The sequence below is a fragment of the Nilaparvata lugens genome, chromosome X (genome assembly GCF_014356525.2).
Source record: "Nilaparvata lugens isolate BPH chromosome X, ASM1435652v1, whole genome shotgun sequence".
Taxonomy (NCBI): domain Eukaryota; kingdom Metazoa; phylum Arthropoda; class Insecta; order Hemiptera; family Delphacidae; genus Nilaparvata; species Nilaparvata lugens.
Genome location: NC_052518.1, coordinates 82,604,184 through 82,630,500, shown reverse-complemented (window position 1 = coordinate 82,630,500; position 26,317 = coordinate 82,604,184). Strand labels below are relative to the sequence as shown.

General features: G+C 35.1%; 1 protein-coding gene across 1 annotated transcript in view; it reads left to right on the top strand.

The window, feature by feature from the left end:
* Nucleotides 1-26,317, top strand: part of LOC111055506 (extracellular serine/threonine protein kinase four-jointed) — a 72,122-nt gene that overhangs the window by 6,180 nt on the left and 39,625 nt on the right. Inside the window, exon 2 of the mRNA XM_022342724.2 lies at nt 17,507-18,552. Coding sequence (XP_022198416.2) covers nt 17,961-18,552 — 592 coding nt within the window. The 5' untranslated portion in view covers nt 17,507-17,960. The remainder of the gene's footprint in view (nt 1-17,506; nt 18,553-26,317) is intronic.

Here is a 26,317-nt window from a genome sequence, read left to right as displayed (position 1 = left end):
TAAAAACAGTTTTGTCTTGCGTGTTAAGAAGTAGGGAATAAATTTTTCCATTAGGTCAGTGACTTCGTCTGTCCCTTCTCTCCCTCGCCATTTCATACTTCATCCTTTTCTCTTAGTACACTTCCAGACCCCCCAGTAATCATTATTTTAGCCATATCTTTGTTTCCACCTCCTTCTTCTTGAGACTTCAAGAAGGTTCATTTAAGATTTGAATTGGACGATATGTGAGAATAATCTATTTCTTTGAAGATCTTACATGTATTGCGAGTCGTAAAAGCCTTTAATTGTATTAATCGAAAAATTAGTTCATGTTGAATAAAAAATAATAAATGGTCAATTTTCCCACTGAAAACTGTACTTGTCTCAGTTGACATTATGAAAATTGTTGCTGAGAAGCTGAGTCCAATGAGAATCAACATTGATATGATTCAATGATTCTTAACTCTTCAATCTTGGCAACCCATCTCCATCTTGGATGTATTTTCATTTTCGCGACCCATTAAGCCTCCCCACCACTTAACGGATATTTATAGATTTTGGACATTTGATAGAATATAGTAAATTAAAGAAGATCAAAAGATGAGAAATTCATACAAAACTCCAGGAAATTATACTCTTTTCAGTCCTTACAATCTGGAATGTTTTTCAAAGTTTTTGGTCCGAAAGATTTTTAGATCTGATAATGAATGAATGAGCTACTGCCGCTTCAAAGCGTATTATATGTTTATATTTGTCGCATTCATCTAATATTCTGAATATGGAATTATAAATTCTATGAAATACAGTGTAGTGAATAGAGAAAAGTTCACGTATGGTTCCACTTCTCTCGTCTCAATACATCTTTTTCCAAACGGCTTAATCCAATAATAACAATATTCCATAACGTTGAAATCAAAAGGAAATTTGAAAAACAGTAAGTTTTTTCGATGTTGAAGAGTCACGTCGCTATTCACCAGCGCGACCTACCCGATGAAAAACCGGCAAAACAGAAAAATACGTAAAACTCAGAATATTAGTCTATTATCGAATCATTCTTACTCATTTTATTTAATAACATAGAATTGTTTTAGTCAGCCTGAGACAAGATTGAAACAAACTATTGTATGGTTATTTTTGATCTCCATAAACTTGTATTTTATATTCAAATTAAACTGATAGTCTACTTGCAAGGAATAGAGCTATTCAAGAAATTTAAAAACAATATAATTATAAAACCAACTAAGAAGTTTAAAACTATTTAATTATGGAACTAACTAGGAAGCAGTCTACGTACTTTTAAACTCTAAAGAGTTTTAGAAGTACGTAAAGTTTAAAATGCTTGTGTGATAATATCACCCATTACTTGCAACTACCTATTTTCATCCATATATGGGTGAACTAAGTTGACTTCGTAATAACTTGAATAAGTTTTAAAACGTTCTACTGTTTTTCACTTGTGAACCAAGTCAACGTTGTAAGATGCTAGTTGAATACAAGTAAAGTACAACCAAATGGCATTGATTGCATTTTATTAACGCAAAGCTTTCGTGCTGCTAGCTAATTATTAATCCAGCAGTCTTTGAATGCCATCATTTTTATAGGTTACAAGTTTATAGCGCACAGCTTGGAAGATGTGGCAAGGACATAGCATAGGTCGGGAGTGGAGGGTGGAGAGACCAAAGCCGGCCAAGTACTGAGTCTGAGCACTTGGTATTGGTCAACTCAATCCAAGTCGCATTAAACAGCTGTAAATGTCTGTGATGAAACATTGTTCAGTGTTGGCAAATTTGCAATCGACTGTAGAAAAAAGTCAGCGGGTGACTCAAGTGAATTTGTTATCTGATGAGTAAAAGCTTTATAACGGCTGGAATCATAGCATAAATAATACTACATACTACATATCCCTGCAAAATTTCAAGTCTCTTATTTTTTAGTGTTCTTGTGAGATGATCACTCGTGTTCTCACGGAATCATATGTTGGTGCACTACTACTCAAAATGTTATCCCACAATCATACTCATCGATAAAATAGTTTACTGAGAATTGTCACCATTCTTCTCGTGTACAAAGGAATATTCAAAATGTTTCTTTTTTTCTTCAGTTGTATCAGGAGTGCTATTATCTATCTCATTCAATAATATACTTTATGTTGATGCATTTAGTTACAATAATCCCCTTGGAAAATGCATTAATCGATAAGAAAATCCAGCAATAATTCAGTTCAGCTTTTGAATCATTTTGTATGCCTAATTCCAATTCAGCAAGGGAAAGGTATGCAAACGATCGCTTCCTTGCTAGAGATTTTCCATTATGCATAACACTCACATGTTTTGTACAAAAAGTTTGAGAAGAAATATTTAAATAGGTGTAACAAAAAATTGTTCCCTCACATCATATAAATGAATATATGATGTTGAATTATTATTTTGAAATTGTTAAATCCATCATCATTAACAAGGGTAGGTTGGCAAGTAATGAAATCGTATGCAAGAATATCTAGCTCATTATTATTTAAAGTTTAAGTGAAACCTACTTTATCTCTTCAGAAGTATTAGGTACCGTATGATAATTCTTGTCATAATAATTCATAATTCCATTCTATTTATAATTTTGGTAATGAACTATAAATTTAAATAAGTGATTTTTTCAATTGCCTACAATATCCTTTGCATTGACATCACTATGCACTACTATAAGTTGAGTAAATTTTACAAGCATAATTGTAACTTTTTAATATTTTCCAACTCACATTCACGGTTCAATCTGATAAACTGATATCAAAATATTCTATCGTCGTTTCAATTACGTACATTTCTCTCCCCAGGCATCGTCACCTGCTATTATCACATGTATTGTCCTCAATTTGAATAGCAATGTTATCAACTCAAATGTATGATCTCAAATTGTCATTAAAACCAATCCTTTTCATAAGTTACAGTTTTAACTGTTAGCTGATTGACAAGCATTATGTTAGGAATAAGCAAGAAATAATAAATAACTTCTTGCAATACAGAATTGGACTATGATACAATGGATTGAAGAGTGGTAGAAACGTCTATGCTTCTATGTGGATAAAACTGAGCAATTTCAAGAGAACCACCATAGAATGAGTCACTTATGCTATAACATTTCTCACTCACACTTAAATGCTAATTCCAATTCATCTATAGTTTATACCCAGTTCAGATATATCTATTATTGTTCAATTATTGTTACTGATTATCCTTTTTATTAAATTAGCAAAATAGAAAGCAATGAAAAACAATTGTTCAAATCGGGGAATTTAATATTTTTGGGGATTTCAATATACTAACCAAACCATTATTTTCATTATGTCAATTTCCAAATGAAAAATAAACATTGCATTGTTTTAAGAGTACAAGGTTTGTTTCATCGCATCACATTCTGGAAACAATCAGTTGAATAATTTGTATGTTTTGTATGTTTGAGTGTATTAGATTGAGGTTTTAATGCGTTTCATCACTTGAAGAAAAAATAAATTCTGCTAAAGACCAAGTGAAATCAGATGTGTCATTTGTGAATAATTATAAGAGAAAACTGTATATTTATTCAACATTCTAGTATCTATTGTATGTAATACGAGTGGTAACTCAGCCTTGAGTATTACATGAGCCAATGTAGACTTTCGCAATAAGTTGCACTGTTTAAAACTTTTGAAATACTTTATCTAGTACTTGATGGTGTAGGCACACCTCTGAGGTGGAAAGTCAGACAGCCCACTGTAAATACATGCCAAAGTGATGTAGGGACTCAAGAAACATATGATTGAACTTTACTAACGCAGGCATCTGAACTGGAATAGGTTTGAGACGGCAGAAGCATGTAATTTGGACTTTGCTGCAACCCAAATCGTAAATTATGAGGTTTATTGCGTGTAACCTACTTTCCTATTGTAAGTTGCTTCTTTTTGTAACCAGTTAATCTTACGAATCTTGTTGGAAACATTGCTGTGGCAGCCCTGGCAGCCTTCCGACAACTCACATTACATTTTTTATGTCTATCAGTGCTTGTACGATTTCTTTGAAGTCTTGATGTAGAAGGGATACCAACTCACGAATGGTGGCTTAGAAAAAGGTGTTTGTATTGATTTTTGTTTCGTTTTTTGATAAAATTTATGCCCGTTAAAATGTTCTATAAAATTTAACGATTTTGTTGAGAGTAAAGGATGGGGGGATAAGGGCTGCCCCCTTTCCCCCTTTACATTTATGACTGTGTCCCATGGAAGCCATATTTGTTAACTCGAATTTTTATATTGTTTGTCATTGTCTACGGCCTTTAATAAGTCGCGTTTATTAATACGTGATATTTCTCAAAAGATTCCAGTCTTTTGAGGGAGGCTATATAACGTTCAGTTGACTCTAGTCGGTCATAAATCTGTTGAAAGACTCTTAAGCTTAAGGAGTTGGAAAATGGTCTACCTAATTCTTTTTTACGTTTAGGGGTCGTAAAGGCTCAACTGATGCTATGGTTAGCTGACGTCAGTCAACAATATATGTAGCGGAACCCTATTAGGTGATTAAATTTGTCCCCATATTGTTTGCTATAGCGACATTTTTTAATAAATCAATTCTTGAGCAATCCAATTAACCGGAAAATTATTGTGAACATGAAATATCGAAGAACTTGAAGCTCTCTTGTTTAGAATATTAAAATAAAAATGCAAAATTTACTTCATCAACGCCTCAATACATTTTTTAAAAGTTGCTATTAAAATACCTTCTCATCACGATTTGAAAAAGGATAATTTGATCAACAAATCAAGAATTGAGACAGTTAAATTTTACAGAAAGTCCCACTTAGCATTCAAAGTATAAGAAGTAAATTAAGAAAGACAAAGCGAAGCTCATCAAAATACGCAACCACGTTTTATGAGAAGGTTAGTAAGAGAGTTAATGAATCTTCATTAATAAGAAAACTATTTATTCTTTGAAACATCATACAGTACAATAAAGTGTGTGAAACTTGAGAAACTGCAACACTGATACTACCACGATATTTAAAACATTACAGATCCACTATCAAAAATAAAAAATTTATTCAAGAATCGATCCTGGCATTCTCTGTTTGACGATCAGTCAGATTCTCAAACATTGTACCAGATATTTCTGTAAAGAAGCATTCAGTTGTATACATGACATCTATTCAAGGTTATCGAGATTAATTACAAAATTTTACAAAGAATATATGATGTATTTCTGAATTATGACTCTGGTTATAAGAGCAGGAAAACAATAAGACATCAGAACAGGTAAATTGATGACAACTAAAAAGTGAAAAACAAGATAGAAAGGAGGTAAGAAAAATAATTTGAAAATGGATCATTAACTACTAAAACAGTTCTAGTAATACAAATGAATATTCCATACAATGAATATTCCATATTCTCAGTTTATTTTATTAGTATATTGAATACAGTGTACAAAAACAGATAAATAAAGTCACCATATTTTCAAGTATTTACCCACCGCATTTCTAAATCTAGAAAATCTTATCGCCTATTTCGTTTTGTGTATAAGCTCTGTGTAATTGTCCATTGTGATTTGTGAAAAAGGCTTCCCTAGAGCAGCTGGCATTTATCAAGGTCATAGTTATGACAGGTAAAGCATGAAAAAGATGGAGGCTCAGTGAACTATCCTCTTTCAAAACTCACAATTATTCCATTCTACCCTCAACAAAATCATAAAGGTTCGTAATAGAGCTATATTTCACATTCAACTGATATAATTAACTGATATCAACAATAGTGAATTTGTGAAATATTAAGAAGAGGATATTATGGTTTTCATACAGGGCATTGAACAGATAATATTTTTCTTCTTCTTCTTCTTCTTCTTCTTCTTCTTCTTCTTCTTCTCCTTCTTCTCCTTCTTCCACTTCTTCTTCTACTTCTACTTCCTCTTCTTCTGCTTATTTTTATTCTATTTTCTTCTTCTTCATCTTCAACATTGGATGTATCATTGCCACCTCTCCATGATCGGCTAACTCTCTCCATGTTTTGGTAGAGAGTTAGTGGGGAGGATATTTTTAATATTCTTTCCGAAGAATGGAGATTGATATGTCCAAAGCTCCGCCAATTTATGTAGATGCATAATTATATTATAGTTATTATATTCTATAGTTATTATATTACAAATTGCTTTTTCATATCATATACAGTTCAATAATTATTTTCTTAGTCTATATTATATAAATTCATCTATATTTTGCTGTATTGTAAGCTGTTGTATATAAGTGTATAAGCCAGTATATATTGTAATCTACATAAATAAAGCACTCAATCAATCAATCGGCCTTTATATGAGCAATAATTATTCAGAATTAATATATTTATGATGATTAGTTAAAACAAAGGAGTGAATTAATTGAATACTAGAACGTACTCAATTTCAGAACAGTTTTGAACATATTATTTTTATTATTATTATTATTATTATTATTATTATTATTATTGATACAATTGACCAATATAATACAAGATAGAATACGGGATTCTTTTTGTGCTAAACGAAGGTAACGAAATTTCAAACGCAATGAAGAAAATATTCAATCAATCAATTTATTTAGCCTGAAGATACAATCCTACATAAGGCTACGTCACAAAGTATTTTATAAGTTTACAATACATAATCAAATCATAATTACGGTATTATACTCTGTCCAAATTCGCATGAGCTCTGAAGGATTAGACCGACCCTCACTCCCCCATGCGCAGGCACACACGCCCGGCCTATCTGCGCCATTGATATACTCTGTATACTATGTAGTATACAGGTACACAGACCGTCCCTTTACTCACACACACAAAAGGAGGCTGCGCTTGTGTGTGTGAGTAGTAGGAGGGTCGGCCTAATCCTTCAGAGCTCATGCGAATTTGGACAGAGTATAATTCAGGTATACGTTGTAATGGATATGTAATTCTTAACAGTTAATTATAATCGTACAGTTAGTTTTGAGAAAAAGAAAAGCTTTCCAATAATGTTTAATGGTTGGTTTGTTGCTTAAATCGCCATTTTGTGACGTTTCTATTACATGCACTGTTAAATGGGAGAAGAGTGTCTAAACCAATGGCAGGCGTTCATGTCCTTGACCAATAGCAGTACTCACCTACTAGTATAAATTGTGCTGATTTTGTATTTAGTTTTAGTTTATCAGAGATTGACTATGGTACAACAACGAATAATGTCTGTCAGTGGCAACCAATTACTTTGTTATTCAAATCGGCTAACTTCCAAAAATACTTTTTTTGTAAAGTCTTGCATTCAAGACACTTTTCGTAAATTGTACATGTTTCCTTTTTCTCTTATTTTCCTTTTTCATTCATCCATTCATGTTGATTCACATTTACTAGAATATCCAAAACATTCCTATTATGATTTCTATAAAAAGTTATTATTAAATAAAAAGTATAAAACATCATAATCACAAATAAATTATATAGTTCCAATTTACCTGAGTGGTGGAGGAGACATGGAATGGGAGAGAGAATTCAATACATTATGGGAGTTTATGATAGTGCAAGAGCATAATAGAAAAAATATGATTTTAATTGGAGATTTTAACGGTAGAATAGGAAATGGACAGGACTTGTCGGAATTAACAGATGTAATAGAATTGGGAAATGCACTGAGTAATAAGCGAGAGTCAAAGGATGAGGTGATTAATATGAAAGGTAAGAAAATATTGGAGTTCTGTGAGGTTTTTAATTTGATCATTATGAATGGAAGGATAAGTGGAGATAGGTGGGGAGACTTTACTTTCATGGGAGGCAGGGGGGCTTCCGTAATAGATCTATGTTGCGTGGCTGTCGAATTAGCGCAAATAGTTGGAAAATTTTCTATTGTGCCAAAATTTTTATCTGATCATTTCCCAATTGAAGCTACACTAATCACGGTTGATACTCTAGAAAGAGAGAGCACAATTTTACCACTTTTACCGAAGTTGAAATGGAAGGAAGCGAGGAAGAATGAATATATATCTAAACTCACCAATGCTTGTAGAGAAATAAATGGTCTTCCCGAGAGTAGTGAGGAGACTTATAAAGTATTAAATAATCTTGTATATAGAGCTGCAAATTATGTGCCCCAACCTTATAGAAAGAGAGAAGGATGGAAAGAAAAGTGGTTCGACAAAGAGTGTGCGGTTATGAGAAAGCGAGTGTTCAGCCTATTGAATGTGTTTAGAAAATCAAATTCGGAGCAGATGAGAGAAAATTATATGAAGGTAGTGAAGGAATACAAACTGCTATGTAAGAGTAAAAGGCAAGCGTATTATAGCGATATAAAAGAACAATTCAGAAGAGTCAAGGATTCCAGTGATTTGTGGGCTCTGATAAAGAAATTTAAGTGTAGAGAGTTCAAGATTTCGGGAACTCTGAGTGCTGAGGATTGGGTTGAACACTTCAGACGAGTGTTTGGATCAGTTGGCGAGGTAGTCACATATTATGCGGCGAGGAATGTTGAAGATCAAACTCTTGACAAAGACATAGATATGAATGAATTGGAAAGTGCCCTCAAGACAATGCGCAACAATAAGGCTTCAGGTGATAACAGAATTCCTGCTGAGTTTTACAAGAATGCGTCAAAAAATTACAAAGAGATTATTTTGATTTTTTTCAATACCATTGTCAGAGGTGGACAGATACCAACAGGGTTTTCACGTTCAATTATTTTTCCATTGCATAAAAAAGGTGATACTAATGATGTGAATAATTATAGAGCCATATCTTTTATAAACGCTGTCGCTAAAGTATTTTCATTCATTTTACTGAGAAGGTTGCAGTTGTGGGAGGAAAGAGAAAAGATTATTAAAGAGAGTCAGTGTGGCTTTCGGAGAGGTTATTCGGCTATTGATAATATTTTTGTTCTATTCAATATAGTAATGAAAACGTTGAATAGACCTAGAAAGAAGTTGTACTGTTTCTTTGTGGACTTCAAGGGAGCGTACGATAGTGTGGACAGAGAGGCTTATTGCGATGTTGAGGAGTCTATATTAGCCCAGTCAATAAAGGTTTTGTGTCGGAACTAATTAGTGAAAAGCTGAAACTTTACCCAATGTTATATTGGTATAAGAGAAGTTTGTACACAAAAGTCCCCAAAGTTCCCCCTCTTGCTTCCCCCCCCCACCACCCTTTGAAGTTGGAAAAAACAGGTAGTTACTACAAACGCGATATCTCAGGTACCAATCATCGGATAGAGTTGATTTTTTTTTCAAATGGTTGGTAATATAATAGTCTAAAATAATGATCCTATTCACTTTCACGATAAACCCAACAGTTATCCTGATAAAAATAAATATATCTAAAAAAATTGCATTTTTACAACTAAATTTTTTTATTATTTCTCAATTAACTTTCTTGTATGCCATTTTATCGAGAAAAGCCTCCAACAAAGGTTATAGATCTATTCTGTCTCAATCCAACGATGTATAATTTAGCATACCAACGATAAGAAATATTGCGTTAGGAGGGGGAATAGCAACGCGCTACGCTTTGACGCGACCCTTCATTATCATCATTATTATTGCATGTTATATGATTAACACATTCACTCGGACGGAAAATCTTTCTTCAGTTGTTTTATATGTATTTTTGGGCGCTTAGCTCAAATTTGATACTACCAAGCTCCTTAAACCATGAAGAAGGGGGGTAGAGGGGGTCCCTCAACCCCCAAAATTAGATCTCAGTGTTTGGCAGTAGAAGCATTTCAAAAGCATATAAAGAGAGCCAGTTTTGGTTCGGGGGATTATTCCTAACCCTCATTTAGGGTTGTTCCATCATCCACCACCTATGGACCCGCCGTGTCCCGGTCCCGGACTGGCTCAAACCGGCAGGTGTCAAAGACCATCACGGACCCGCCCACCCACCACTTAAATTAATATTAACACTATATACAATAGTCATTCTCTCAAAATCACTCTCCCTCTTTTTCCTTCTCCTCCCCTCCTCCTCTTCTTTCTCTTCTCCTCCCCTCCTCCTCTTCTTCCTCTTCTCTTCTTCCTCCTCCTCCTCATTTCCTTTTCTTCTTCTTCTTCTTCTTCTTCTTCTTCTTCTTCTTCTTCTTCTTCTCTTCCTTCTTTTACTGTTCTTGACAATCCAATTCAATCTCGTGATCAATAATTTCATCAATATTAGGACTATTTTCGCAAGAAAGACCATCACAGTGCTCACACATGGCAGAGCAATCAAGTCCCACTTTCCGACACCCACAATATTTGAGACATGATGTCTTACAGCTACAAGACACAAGGTGCAGAAGGTCATCAGGTGCAAAGGGTTTGGTGCTTTGTACCGGTTTTAAACTTTTCTTGTGATCACCATTTATCTTCACCATTTCCAATCCTCTTCTTCTCTTCTTCTAGATCAAGAACCCTGTTTCTATACCAATTGTCCACAATTTTATGCACATTGTCAGTAAGGCAGAAAACATTCTTTTTACCAGAAACATTTGTTAATGTTAGTCTCTCTTTGAAATGCTCTTGGAGAAGCTTTCCTAAGTGTTTGTCAGAATAAGCAGCATTATCATCAGCTAAAGATTTAAAAATATCCTGAACTTCTTTTATAGTATATTGGCACTCATCACTGTTTTCTATATAGTTACATACTTTGGTAAATGTAGAAGCTAATTTGGTTTGAGGTCTACCTTTTTGTGTTTCAATCGGTTTAGATTTAGTAAATTCTGTGTAGCAATGTTTGTGATAGCGCGCTTCTGCTGCTACTAAGTCTATTGCACTTAGAAGTCGGGCTTTTACATTTTCACCCCATATGTCACTCCTAACGTTGCACTTTTGTAAAAAACTTTCTTTGAACTCGATCGTCGTTACTTCGTGAAATGGTTTTCTATATTGAGTTGGAATTTTAGAGCTGTAATTTGCTGATTTTCCACAAATAAAACAACACAACTTAAAATCAAAATTGTCCTGATGGGTTCTACGAGTAACTCCAGTGGTTGATGTACTGGGTTCATTTTGTTCATCTAGTGTCTTTATAGCTGCTTGAATAGGTACTCGAAGGTCTTGTGTATTGTTGCCTACATAACTTGTGTAATTTAATAGTACTCTTTCCTCGTAGTTTTTCATGTAAACTGTCTCTTCTTTTTTTGCTGGCTTCAGAAATAGCATTGATTCCACTCTTTACAACTACAATATTGTCATCTAGTTTGTTATTACAAATTAAACAATTTAAGTCCGATTCATCCATCACTAATTGTTTCAAACTTGTTTGGAGTAACAGGAGCACATCACGCCGAACTGATATTTCTACAAAACTATATTTTTGTGTGTAATCACTCAGAAGGGATCACAAATAAATAAATTCATAATCGAACTGTGTGAAAAAATTGTCACCATCAATGCACTAACTACGAAAAATCTACCACGTGTTTCACTATGAAAAATTACGAAAAATCTACCACGTGTTTCACTATGAAAAATTACGAAAAATCTACCATGTGCTTCACTACGAAAAATTACGGAAAATCTACCACGTGTTTCACTACGAAAAATTACGAAAAATCTACCACGTGCTTCACTACGAAAAATTACGAAAAATCTACCACGTGCTTCACAACGAAAAATTACGAAAAATCTACCACGTGCTTCACTTCGAAAAGTCTACCACGCACGTCCGAACTTGGTAAACTTCCCTCTGAAACTGACATGAGGGATGAGAATGCCACTCATACGAGAATGCAAAGAACGAGTTTCTTTTCTTTATTTAGCAACAAAAACAATATTGAGAGGAGCAACGTTAGCGCCGCACCCCTACTGCCCGGCCCAGCCATAATAATAGATGTCATCTATTTCTATGGGCCCAGCTCACCACTGTATTGTCAAAATGTAGCATACAAAATACTTAGTCTTTTGTATATAATATAGTTATATGTTATATAGTTATGCTATGAGCCTCACTCTGCATTTGTATCTTCAAAAATATCCATATTATGCATTTTATACAACATCTAGTCACAATGGTTCTCTTAAAATCTAACAATATAATTTTATGAACTTAAAATTGCCACAAAAAAAGCTACTTTTCTATTGAACATAAAAACTATTCTATCAATCTGAACTATGAGTATTGAAGAATAAAATATAACTGAGAATCTCTCGTTTTTCAAATAGACGCATGGCTTGTGCGAGCTTGATGTGAGGGGACCGCGTAGCTCGTAGCGCGAAAGTGTAGCGCGTTGCTATTTCCCCTCCCAGAGCGACATTTCCGATTTTTTGTAAGCAAGATTTATATCGTTGGATTAAGAAAGAATAGATCTTAAACTTTCATTTAAAGTTTTTTTCGATAAAATTGCTTACAAATAAGTAAATTGGGAAACAAAAATGAGTCTAGTTGAAAAAAGTTCATTTTTTTAGATGTTTTTGTTTATATCAGGATAACTATCATTTTTATCGTGAAAAAGCATAGACCCATTATTGTAGACCATTATATTAGCAACCTTTCTAAAAAAAATTCAACTCTATTCGATGATTGGTTACTGAGATATCGAGCTTCTAGTAAACATCGACATTTTAACTTAAAAAGGGGGTGGGGGGGGAAGCAAGAGGGGTAGGGTCGGGGACTTTTGTAGGGGAACTTCTCTTATACTAATGTAACATTTGGCAAAGTTTCAGCTTTTCACTAATTAGTTCCGACAAATGCCTATTTTTTGCCTTCATTGACTGGGCTATATAGAAATACGAAGTCTACTGTATGGCATGGCGTGGAGGGTAACTTAACAGAATACTTTGAAACCAGAAATGGATTAAAGCAGGGATGCGTACTCTCCCCGTTGCTATTCACACTATTTTTGAATGATTTGAGTGATGTTATTGGTGGGATATGTTGGGCAGAGGCTGATAAATTCGCTGTTATATGCTGATGACGTGGTATTGATGTCTGAGAATCCTCGACAACTGCAGTCAATGATAAATAAGTTGAAGGAATATTGCATAAGGTAGAATCTCACAGTGAACATGGCTAAATCCAAGATTGTAGTTTTCAGAAGAGGAGGACGATTGGGAGAAAGAGAGAAGTGGTACTATGGAAATGAAGTTATTGAAACAGTGAATGAGTACAGATACCTGGGAGTTGTTTTTTCATCAAGACTTTCCCTAAACGCACATTTTAAATGTAAGATAACAGCTGCCAGATTTGGGATTAATAGTGTATGGCGAAGACTCATTTTGAATGATGAAGCACCTCTGTCAATGAAATGGGGAATTTTTGATTCAATAAGTAAAGCAGTTGTAACATATGCGGCGCAGGTATGGGGATATGCGGAGAGAGAAGAACTAGAAAAATTTCTCAGGTTGTTTGTCAAGAAAATATTTGGAGTACCGCGTAATACGCCAAATTATATAGTATACTTAGAGACAGGAAAGGAAATTTTGTGGTTGTATACTTTGAGCGTTCATATAAAATATGTATTGAATTCTTTTGAGATACCGGGCGACCGATATCGAACATTGATCGCAAGACATTGTTTAAGAGAAAAGTGTGGTTGGTATTCTGAATGGAGACGGATATTAAGTGAGTTTGATATTGAATTGCCGATAACAGCGGACAACTGGCAAGCAGCGAATTTCAGGAGGGGGTGGGAAGCAACGTGGGAGAGGGCAATGGAGAAGATAAAAGCTAAAGTTAAAAGTAAGTGGTTAGAGAGAAGAGAGCGGTCACAGTTTCACAGAATCTACGCAGATGTAAAAATTGACGATGGAACGAGAAATTACATGAATGATGAGTCCAAACGGAATGTTATCTCAATGGTTTTCAAGGCCAGAGGAGGGCTATTATCGCTCAATCACGCACCGCAAAGAGAGGAGGGGATAGGTATATGTTCTATGTGCAATAGCCGAGAAACGGAAGATGCTTATCATTTCATCGGTAAATGTTCAATTTTGGGTGAAATAAGAAAGAAATATCTGACAGGGAGAGAGACAGAGAGAGAGACAGTAATTGAGTATCTGAATGGAAAATGTTGGACGAGTCTAGTAGGATATTTGAGGGAGGCAGTGAGATACAGGCGAGAATTGATAACAGAATTCAATTTTTAGGAGGTTATAATCGATAAGAGTCATTTCCTCTTTATTGTTATTGATATCTTGTTATGCAATTGTGAAATGTGCATTTTAATGTTGAAGTGGAAATGTCTTTTTAGGATTAATATTGGAGTTATTAGCTATAAAAGTAGTATTTTATCATAAACATGAGAAGCCGCAAGACTTTGTGTATTATTAAGTAGTGCTTTGATCAATGCAGATGACTCAATTGATTGATTATTCTAAGATTTTTAAGAGGTTTTGTTTTTGTTTATTTATTCTTTCTCTCTTTTGTTTCTGTATTCTCATTTAGATTACTGATGAATTAATTGAGAGTTGACTGTATTCAATTTTATTTTTGTAGAGTACAAAGTAAGAGGTGACTCTATTTAAATTTCAAAGTTTTTTTTTCTCGTGAAGTTAATAATTATTATGTTGTTTGTATGTTTTATAAGTCCAGCCACATTGACTCATACAAGGTCCCTAAAAGAGGGTGAATTTAAGAGTGTGAATTGCTTTTTAAAAGTTGAGTGACAATGTTTAGTTATAATTACGAGAAATTAGTTAGGTATGAGGAGAAGGAGGAATTGAAGAGGAATGATAAGGAGAAATAATTATTGAGTGAATTATGTAATCACAAAAACAATAATAATTATTCAATATTAGTATAATGTATAATAAAGAAATCTATCTACTCGGCTGACGGCCTCGGCTAAGCCTAAAGAACTTTTATTTATATATTATTGTATAACTGTTTGAATTGTTTTGTTGAATAAAGTTCATTTCTATTCTATTCTAAATAAAAAGTAATGAATTTACAGCTACCACACAAGTTTACTTGTGCGCTCATATTTGAACATTTTGAAATTTTAATTCTCCTGTAATTTTGCCTCAATTCATTAATGTTTGAAGGAACTAAAGATATCTGTCGAATCTTCATAAACTTTGCAGGTACTCCATGTTTCATCAAAAGCTACAGAGAACAGATTTTAAGCTGTTCAAAAGTTGTGAATTATTAGGTCGATGAGCATTTACAGACCACGAGAATGAAATCTCTAATTGAAATTCGAAATGTGGAAAACAGTCACTAATATAAACGAATAGGGCAAACGCTTCATTGCACAAGGATCAGGATAGGGCTAAATCTACCTGCCAGGTCTCGCAGTAGTATTGTTGACCATTACATGCCCCTGAAATATTTAATCTTGAAATATTCAGTTCAAATATTTAATCCAAGCAGATTGCTTAGAACAAAATAATAATTGCACAGTTCGATTATTATAATCAATTATTATTATATAATCACTTTTGAACAATTAATTACGACATAGCAATCAGGTATTTATATAAATAAAAGCTATTAGCTTCTACTTACATAGTGTAGCGCTTTCGGACACTAGGCCCTAAGCTAATAGCTTTTATTTATTTAAATACCTGATTGCTATGTCGTAATTAATTGTTCAAAAGTGATTATTTAACAAGCAGTTCGTAATGGAATCAAACATTGAAGAGTATTATTATATAATCACACTTCAATATAATTACTCCGCAATGTGGTTTTTCTTTTCATATCCCCATTGAGATTGGGTTTATCAGTATTCTATTTCTAATCTGTATTGAAATCAATGGTCTATTCCGCGTACACAGTTGGGAAATCATTGCCAAACTATATCTATGGAATCCAAAATCACTCCGAAACAAGTACATTATTTAATCTTCCTATGAACAGTTGCACAAATCGATTCAATCTGTCATAGATGGCCAAGAATAGTGTATAGATACTATATACCATCCTTGATAACTGGCGGCCGAATATAGCAAAATTATATCAATGCATTTTAAATTTCCATCACATTTACTCCAGCATGACTGTACACTACTTCCTCTTTATCTACTAGCGATTCTGCCAACATAAACGGAGTGTCATAATATTGCAAAAACCTATTGTATCCGATCGTGCATGAAAAATTGAACCTGCCACGCAGAGACGACTATTTCGCTTAACGTAGTCTACTCTTGCGCTACGCACTGTCAGTTACGCGCTATAAAGATAGCGTAGAGCTGAAAAGACGACGAATTGGAGATCAGCTGCATGCTGCAACCACCTAACAGCTGAGACTTGTACTATGTGAGGCGAATTTGGGTCGATGCTATGCGATCGTTGAGTGAGGTGCAGTGCATTCTCACTCGTTTACTCTCTCTCTCTCTCTCTCTCTCTCTCTCTCACCGAGAATGAAGGATTCTTTCTCTCTTTCACACGCACATCACCCCCCTCCCCACACACTTTGAACGGCTAGCTCGCCCACGACACGGTGGTCACGAAACTATTATTTCAAAATTTTATAACGACCCAGCCTCGAACGCCGGCATGCAAATGGATGACTGACCGCTGGTGCGGCTTGCCATGGCATGGCATACCTCCACAGTGATCTACTGGCACCGCGACTGATCGATCGATCACCTTCGGCCATCTGCCACCATCTGAACCCTCCTCCCAACCCGGGACCCGGCGACGACACACATCCTAGTTAGCTCCGTAACTTGCTGATGAAAATTCAATTATCCATGGATACCGAACGGTTTGTCGCGATTCTGAAGTAGTGATGAATCTGTAGATATCCTGCCGCAATAATTATTCTGAAGATAATCTATGAATCTGTGAAATTATGGCAATGTTTGAATTTGATAAATGTCTAGGTACCGAACTTTTTTTGCGATTCTGGAGAAGTAAAGTGATTGTGATAGGTGTGAATTATTCTGGAGATATGCCAACCATGATATCGAACGGTCTTTCATAATTCTGTAAACGTGCAAATGTGACTCATAGAAAACCGAATCTGAAGGATGAATCCAAAAAGTCCCTGAAAATTGGGCATTCTAATATTGGTAATTCGCATCATTAAAAAATATTAATTGATGTTTAAATCTATCAAAATGATAGTGATCAATAAAAAAAATTTCACCAACCGCCAATTAATGTTAAATATTGATAATTGAATAATTAGATGTTATGAGGAATGAATCTATTAGATGTATTATTACAATCCCCTGCTCTGATTTTGAGCTCTATCATGAAGAATGGAAGAATCTTATCTCTTAAATATATGTTCATGAATTGAATATACTGTGATTACAGGAGCCCCCCCCCCTAATCATAATATTATGATGGTGCAAGGTTAATACTAGAAAGTATTAATATAGGAACATATTATGTTACTAGGTTTCCATTTGTACGTACGTTTCTTCAATTCAACCGAGATTAGCCAATGATTAATGACGTTATCGCATTGTCATGAAAGATGTAAGCCAGTTAGTGTGATAAGCATTGATTGATAATTTCTCTAGTCTATTAACAAGTCTGTTATTGTACTTGTTTTTAGGTTTTTTGTAAGCATCTTGGTATGAATTTAAATATTAGAATTAGCTAGAAAATATCGAGGTATCGATTTGAAATGATAATACAACCCATTTCTTTTTTCAGGTTGGGAGCAGCTTTTTGAATGCTTTGGGACTTCGAACAAGTAGTCAGTCTAGAATAATATTATGATAATGAGACTAGCAGAGGTGAGAGGAGAAGCTAGCACAAAGAACTGACAAAATTCGCTCAATCTTCACTCAAACTCACAGCTCTATAAGCACGTTTGGATTGAAGTGGTGGAAATCAGAGGGTAAATATTCTCTCAAGGAGAAAGCTGAATGTTAAAATAAACTTATGTAAATTGAAGCATAGAGCGTAGCTCCCGAATACGGCCGGACAAAAGGAATGGGGTGAAGGCGGTTCCTGTGTCAACAACAAGTGTTGAGAGCCTGTGGAATTCGTTGTTACAATAAGAGGCTGTAGAGGCAGTCGAAGGTGGAGACTACTGTAACAAGTAGGACTACACGCTCCCTGTGCAGTTGAGGTGATGGATGCTACACTCATGTAAGCGAGAGACATGTTCAAAGGAGTGCAGACCATGCATCTCGAACCTCCTGGTAGGAAGCCGAGAATCAAGTCAACTCCAAGTCGGCTGTACGCGATTCTGAGCAGGATGCTGTTCAGTGGTGGTGCTTCAGATAGACAGACATTAGTGTATGAGCCGACAGTGAAGACGAGCAGTTTGAAAAGGCCTATTTTCCTGGTGACAGCGTGTGTCGCTTTTACCTCGGGCTTCCTAATCGGTGTTCTATTGCCCATGCCGATGCTTCAAAGCCGTCAGTCGGCGAACATATCAGCAGCTATCACCAAAAACATAAGCCTTCCCCAAAACCGCACACACAGGTCGAGCAGCGACGACTCGACCATCTTCGCAAGCGTTTCGTTTGTGCGACAATCACTCAGATCGCAACCGCATGCGGCACCGTCGACGGCCCGCAGCCGGGTTGTGGACGGTGTGTTCTGGACGCACGAAGCTGAGCAGATGCTGCCCAGAGGCTTCGATGAGGCTGATGCTGACGTGTGGAGGAGGTTCCTGCAGACAGCTGAGGTGGCCAAACTGGAGGAAGGGTGCGGCCGCATGCAGAATCGTCTCATCACTTTTCATGACGGTGAGTTGTTGAATGAATCAATAAATAAAAATATGGCAATTATGATTGTTTATTCATCACTCCCAATGACGGTTAGATTTCCATTACACCAAATCAAATAAATCAATAAATACAATCATGGCAATCATGATTGTGTATTTATCTACAGCCATTATTAACTCATCCTACAGTTTGGATAGCTGATTGTAAGTTGGGGTAAGCTACTCGTAAACTTTAACCTTCAAAGAAGAACATATCTATAAACATTGTAATCGCATTTCCTAAGAACACCTGAACATTGAAATCATGTAGCTCTTTCTTGGAATAATCACAAATTACGTCCTGAGAATTACCCGAAGTTGTGAAACAATGTTTAAATCAGAATAAGAAATTGATTTTTTTCATTACATAAAACTCATAAATTCGCATCCATCATTGTTCAATATTCTTTATCATAATTATTCTCTATCATCTCACAATCTTCAGGAATGGTAAATCATGACCTCAGTTGTTGCTTCATGACATAAATCTCACTTACTTTTTGTGAAATTTTCCATTGCCTTCGAACTTACTTATTTATTGTTAATAGGAGGGATATTATATGAATATCGTATTTGAAATATTGAAAAGCATAATAATGATTGGTGGGAAAGCCACTAAAATTCTCACATGATTATTTCCCTGTTTGAAAGACATGTGCTGTATTGTAAGTCTAGTTTCAAGCTCTTTTAACTGGATTTAATTTATTTACATACAGCTTATTTATGTTACCATGAAATAAATTAAAGTATAATTATTCGAACGTATGAGTAATGTTCCAGAAAACTCAAATAATTGTGATTTTGGAATATGACAACGTAGAAATATAGAATATTATTTATATCATATGGAATAAAATATATGTATAGTGTTCTCTGCTAATCACAGTGATTGAGGTAAGCGCCGTGCTATCTGTTCTCCCGTTAGTGGATCTATGCTTTAGGCCAATTCTCCTAACAGACAGTTATGAGCTAAAAAAAACATTTCCCGGTGGTTCGGAACCCACCTAAAAATGTAGGTCTAGTAATTCTCATCATCATCAATCCTCCATTCACAAGTCCTGAGTTACGTAGGCATCAATTTCGTAGGAAGAATAAATTGTCATATAGGTTACTTTAATATTCACGTCTAGAGTAGTAGTGTAGATTCGCCAGTGTCCTGTATTACATGACCAGTTGAATTTTTAATTCCTCCTGAAGGGTGTCGCAAGTCACCTTACTCAGGTGCTGCTTTATAGACCCTAATACAAATTCATTAGAAAGTATTAGTCACGAGTGACATCATATTCAGCATTTTTTCGATCAAATCTAATTTCAAATGATTAGAATTCACATTTACTAAACTTTCGAACTTTATTCCACTGGCTGTGGCTTTACAATTGAAGACTAATCAAATAAATGTTGTGCACCGCGATCACAAAACATTTCTCTCGTGGAGAGGAATTGTTTAATAATTTGAATTCTACCACATTAAAATTCACATCCGGTTCTGTAGCAAGAGGTGATGTGATTAGAAGGATCGTTGAGTCATTCAGTCAAACATGTTATGCATGCTCTGAAGGAGCCTTTTTGGAAGATATATTCAGGGACAGTAAATTATGTGTCGTATTAGTCCACATTTCTGAAGGTCCAGTCATCCTTTTGATCGCCATGAGTAGGCCAATATCCTGGAATTCGATTGAAGGAAGCAGAAAAAATTGGTTGCACTGAAAGAAATGCTTCAACGTGAAAGCTTTAAGTTTTAGTTTATGGTGGTATTAAATCCTTCTGTTATCTACAAACTTTTCAAACTCTTCTTATATCACACCTAGATCCCTACAAAATATCTTTCTATAGCCATTGAATGACACAAAGTAGCTGCATGTACTTCGTTTGTGTACTTCTCTGATTGTTGTGGAAAACCTTCTCACAGCTTTTAAAATGGAGTAGAATATTTTCCTAAGAAACTTGACGTTCTAGCTGGAAAGCTGTCAGCGTATTAAGGTCTTCAAATCCTAGAGCTATGAATCCTAGTTTATTCAAATTGATCGATAGGTTACTGTTGAAAAATCACAATAATTTATACTTCAAAATCTTGTCATTGATTTATTCACCCAATTTCTGTTCACCGCTAACTGATCAATTGGTTGTGAATAAGAAGAATGTAAATTTGTCAAATATACTAGAATAACTCTTTTTATAGCACTTTTCTTCTCCTTTACAATTTATATAGATTGTATTTTTATATTGATTGAATCAACAAGCAGGAATTTCTCCCATCGCTCTTTTAGTCTCTTCGATGAATTGACTGTTAGTTTCCAACTGCGTTGCAAGTAAATTATTCTCCAGTAATCTTCTTACTGGGTTAAGTGTGAGAGAGAGAGGGCTCATATTGCATCAACTTTGCCCAAAACACTTGAAATATTTTTAAAAGTGTAATAAATAGAAGCTATTTTCATTTATCTATCTACTGATCAAAAATACTGAATACTATAGAGGTTTGAAAAAGAGATAGAGCGAAGCATTAAACTCATTCTAATAAGACGTGAATTTGCAAAGCAGTGAGTGTACTTGAAATGATGACAGTCATTGCTATCGGGTGAAGAAGTGAGTCACGGATCTCGGGGGAGCCGTGGAGCCCACTTTCAGTATGACAGGTTCAGGTCTTTATGGCGATTTTTCATAGATGCTGGTCGCGGTAGAAGAAATGTTATGGGCGATTTCTCTCCTTATGAAACCGGAGATCCTTCCATCGGTCACTGTCCAGGCATCGTGTGAGTAAATCTGAAATCTGAGCTGAATCGACAATAGTATTTCCCATATATTTACTGGAATTATTCGTAGGTCCTACGCGAGATATCAAAGCGCATGTTTTGTGGTTGCTTCCACTGGGTTCTGGCGCTGGCTATGGATTTATGGCATGGCCTGGTGCCGATCGTGTAACAACGTCCCGTATTTATTCATAGGCGCATTCATTCATTCTGTGAAAAGAATTGAACAGCTAGAAAGAAGAAAAAGAAGAAGGCTGTAGTATTTGCATATAAGACACTGGTCGCTTCAAATAGGCGCTGGCTACATTTTTCACAAATATAAATGCTAACCGACAGAGGACAAACACCATTAAAACGTGATTTATTATCGAGCCAACAGAAAAAAACATCTCCTGTTAAACAATATTGTTCGGGAGGGATGTCCAGAATGGGAGGTATCTCGAAAAATAACATTTGAATTCATAATGTACTCAGTAATGTTTATGACTATGTCCTTAATTTATTGCATTCGACCGCTTAAAAACTGTTATGTAATTTCCAGATGTAACTTATCGTGTACTTTACACATAGAACTACCATCACACACACACGTTTGATAGATCGTTTAGGGGAGAATGCTTGTGAATTATTAAGATGTTTCTGAGCGAACCTTACAACATTCCTTTTCCTCAATAATAATTGTTACTTTTCAGAATTATTGCATTCGTTCAGATCAACTTTGATCCACTAACAGGAGAACCATACGTAGATTTAAGATTACTTTGGAAGTCATTAAAGAAGGACGGGATTTTTCAATTTTAATAAATAGGTTACCATTGTATGATTCTTATAATAATATGAATGGTGTTAATCATTCAATAAGGGATTGTACAGACAGAGAGCGCTCTGTCATTCCGAGTTACAGACAGCGTTCTTGAGAGGAAATAATATATCCTATAATATTTTCCTATATGCAGTATTTATATTATCCTCTTGAAATGTATGAATTCAGGGCTACTTTCTTTTATTCATAAAATAGAATTATATTACTCTTTGGCCCGGTTGCACAGGAGTCGGTTAAATTTTAACCGTGATTAATTTCACGAGAACCAATCAGAGTTTTCACTGATTGGTTCTCGTGAAATTAATCACGGTTGACATTTAGCCGGCTTTTCTGCAACCGGCACTTTTAAATTAATAGAATAATAGTTAAGGAATACAAATTATAACTAAACATCACCCATATGGAGAATCATAACTCATTTAGTTTCGAAAAAAAAATTGAAACTAAAAAATCTCAAATAAATCAGATGATGGGTAGGGACAGCTGCCTAAATAATTTACTCAGAGATATTATTTGCACAGATATATTTGAAATAACAAAACTATTAGTAAAAATTTATTTGAATTTATTTTTATAACCTGACGATTGTTTAAACACTGAAACTATAGTGAGGTCCACGTTATAATGGCAGTGTTTGATTGGCCATGGTATTGCTATCATTGTCTATCATTCAACAAAGCGGATAGCGCTATCTGTTACTCGCTTTGCTCTGTTGCCAGATCGTCTTCAAACAATGTAGAATTAATAGACAAAATATCTCATCTCAATTATGTAAATTATTGAAAAATATAATTTTTCACTTAATAAAATATAATAATTGATTATTTTAAACGAGAATGAACAGTTAATATTAATTACATCAATAAACCTGTATCAGCTACCGTCTATAGAAGGCATTGACAAGACGGGGGATCGGCAACGTTGTTTTCCTATCTATCAACACTGCCATTATAACGTGGACCTTACTATGGTTATAATTTGTATTCTTATTTATTATTTTATTAATTTCAAAGGGTACTATAATTATATTTTATGAATATACTAGCAGGGACCCGTGCTCCGCAAAGATCTATTTTAAAACTTGACAAACTGAAAACTTAACGTAATGAAATTTTGAAGAATTGAAAATAGGCCTATAACCATCCTTGGAATCTATATGCAAAATTTCAAGTTTATTAGTCCAGTAGTTATGATTGAGATATGATTTATCAGTTATGATTGAGACTTTGAGCAGGACGGACGCTTACTGCTGCCGCTCTCGTTATCTTTTGTAGTGCTGTTTTCGATAAAAGTGTTCTTGTTACGGTGTGCATCAAAGTTAGTTCTAAAAATCTGTTTTATTCAACGTTAAATATTTTTCATAATATCATGTCTGATAGCTGTAACACCTGTCTGAAATCGCTTAAGGCCATCAAAGTGAAAGTGTCATGTTGCGACTGCAATAAAAACTTCCATGGAAAGTGCGTTAGCCTATCCGCTGAGGATGTAAATTATTTAATGGAGCAGGGCGACTTGTGGCGATGCAAGCCGTGTTCCCAGCAACGTCGAAAGAGTATGGCGCTAGAATCCAAGGGAACTGTAACATTTGATGACGTTATCAAACTTATTGAAGAGCTTAGGGAGGACTTTAAGCGTGTGGAAACTAGTCTCGGCGCTTCAATAGAATTCTGTCACAATGAAGTTGCAGAAGCTAGGAAGACGGTCGAGGAGCAGAAAGGTGAAATTCCCAAGTTGGTGAAAACGGTGGATGAACTGAGAAGTGAAAATAATGGGCTTCAAAGGAAGATAGCTGATCTTGAGCTGAGGGTTGAGGATTGTGAGCAGTACTCGCGTCGTAACACAGTAGAAATACATGGAGTACCGATGCAGAAAGGAGAAAATGTTGTTGCAATCGTCAAAGATGTGGGTCGTTCGCTAGGGTATTCAATAGAGGACACGATGATAGATGCATGCCATCGCCTGCGTTCCAGGGTGGGGTCTGACAAGCATCCTGGTATCATTGTAAAAATGGTACGGAGGCTGGATTCAGAAGAGCTACTCCAGAGACGCCGCGTGAAGCGCAACTTCAACACGCATGACATGGGTGGTCTGACCTCAGGACCCGCGGTGCCGATCTACATTAATGAGAGCCTGTCACCTGCTCGGCGTAGCCTCTACAATGCGGCCCGACAAGTGAAAAAAGATAAGAACTTTGAGTATCTATGGGTCAGAAGTGGTAAAATTTTTCTAAGAAAGAAACAGGGATCAAATGTGATAACTGTTAGGAAAATTGAAGACCTGAAAGATTTGTAAGTCCTTTTGTTACTTTTATGTTATTCTATTATTTTTTGCATTGTTTTAAATTGATAAGCTATATTTTTATTTTTATTTTTTATACTCTTGTTTTCGTTACTCTTACTTTTGTTGTCACGGTGAGACCGAAGTACCCATTACTTGTAGGTATTTTTTATTAGTTTCTTTATTCAAAGACATATATAGATATTATGAGAAAAGCTTATTTCTTTCACATTATTCAATCTCTTTATTGTTTTACGTTTCTTTTAATCTCTCTATTACTAAATTGGAAATAATATCAATCTCTGTCTTTATTGCTAGAAGGCAAGCTCACAGAATGAGTATAAAAACAAAGTTCTTAGTATCAGTTCATTCTACAGTATCAGTTCATGATAATAAATTTGTCACATTCTTTCAATGTCTGATTCTAATCATGTTCTAGTTTTTATAAATCAGAATATCCGTAGCCTAAGGCAGAATTTTGATTTGTTTTTAGTTGAATTAAATAACTTTGAAATGTCTCCGGACTTTATAATACTAACTGAAGTATGGATATCTACCGATGAGATAAACTTGTTTCGAATTGATGGTTACAATGCTTATGGTTGTTGTAATTATAACTATCGAGCCGGAGGGGTAATAATTTACGCCAAATCACAATACAGATGTAGCATTTTAGGTAGCTCAGATAAGCGGTCAGCCGACTGTTTGCAGCTTAATTGTTGTGATGATAACATTGAATTCATTGTTTTGGCAGTTTACCGTTTACATAGTATTCCGATACAGGAATTTCTCGATGATATCAATTGCATGATAGCTTCTCTAAAAGGAAAGAATATTATTTTCACCGGAGATATAAATTGCAATTTACTGCTTGATGATAGAGTAGCTGATTCTTATCTTAGCCAGATGGCTAGCCACGGATTAGACTGCCTTATAAATGAGCCTACAAGAATAGTTGGTGATAGTCAGAGTTGTTTAGATCATTGTTTCATCCGATTCAACCAAATAAAACAATTAGTTGATTACAATGCTATAGTACTGCACCTTGGAATTACTGACCACTCAATGGTACGTCTAGAGCTAGATATAAGAAAACGTTATCACGTTAAAGATGCCACGGAAAGAAGCAGCCTTGTGATTGATTTCGATCAACTGAAAGTAGAGTTACAAAGTTTGCAATGGGAGAGCGTCTTAGATAAGAACTCCGTCTCAGCTGCTTTCGATTCGTTCACCAAGCTATTATCAGACTCAATAGATAAGTGTAAATGCAGTAGACCCCGAAAAAGTGTTTTTATCAATAATAAATTAACTCCATGGATTTCTGACTATTTATTTAAAGGAATCAATAGAAGGAAAAAACTGTACAAACTTACGATTTCAAGACCACATGATTTAAATTTGAAAGAATATTACAGAACATTCAGAAATAAATTAAAATCCGATCTGAGAAAAGCAAAAGAGCAGTACTACTTGAAAAAATTTGATAATTGCTCAGGTAATTTAAAAACTCAATGGAGAATAGTAAACAGCTTGATAGGAGATCGGGAATCAAAGCATGATGTTATAAGTTTAGAAATCAATTCAGAGACAATCACTGATAAAAAACGTATTGCTACAGAGTTTAATTCATTTTTCATTAAAATACCGCAACAGTTAAGACATTCAATTATTAATGTAGAGAATAATGCAGTATTTAATTCCCATTTCAAGTATAAAAATATTTTGCATTCCTTGTTTTTCATTCCCACTAATGAAACTGAAATTCTCAAGATAATAGCCGGTTTGAAAAACAATAAAGCTCCCGGGTTTGACAATATAAGCAGTTACATTGTTAAGAGAATTTCCATTCAGATTGCTGGTGTTTTGAGTAGGCTTTTTAATTGGAGCATGATGAGTGG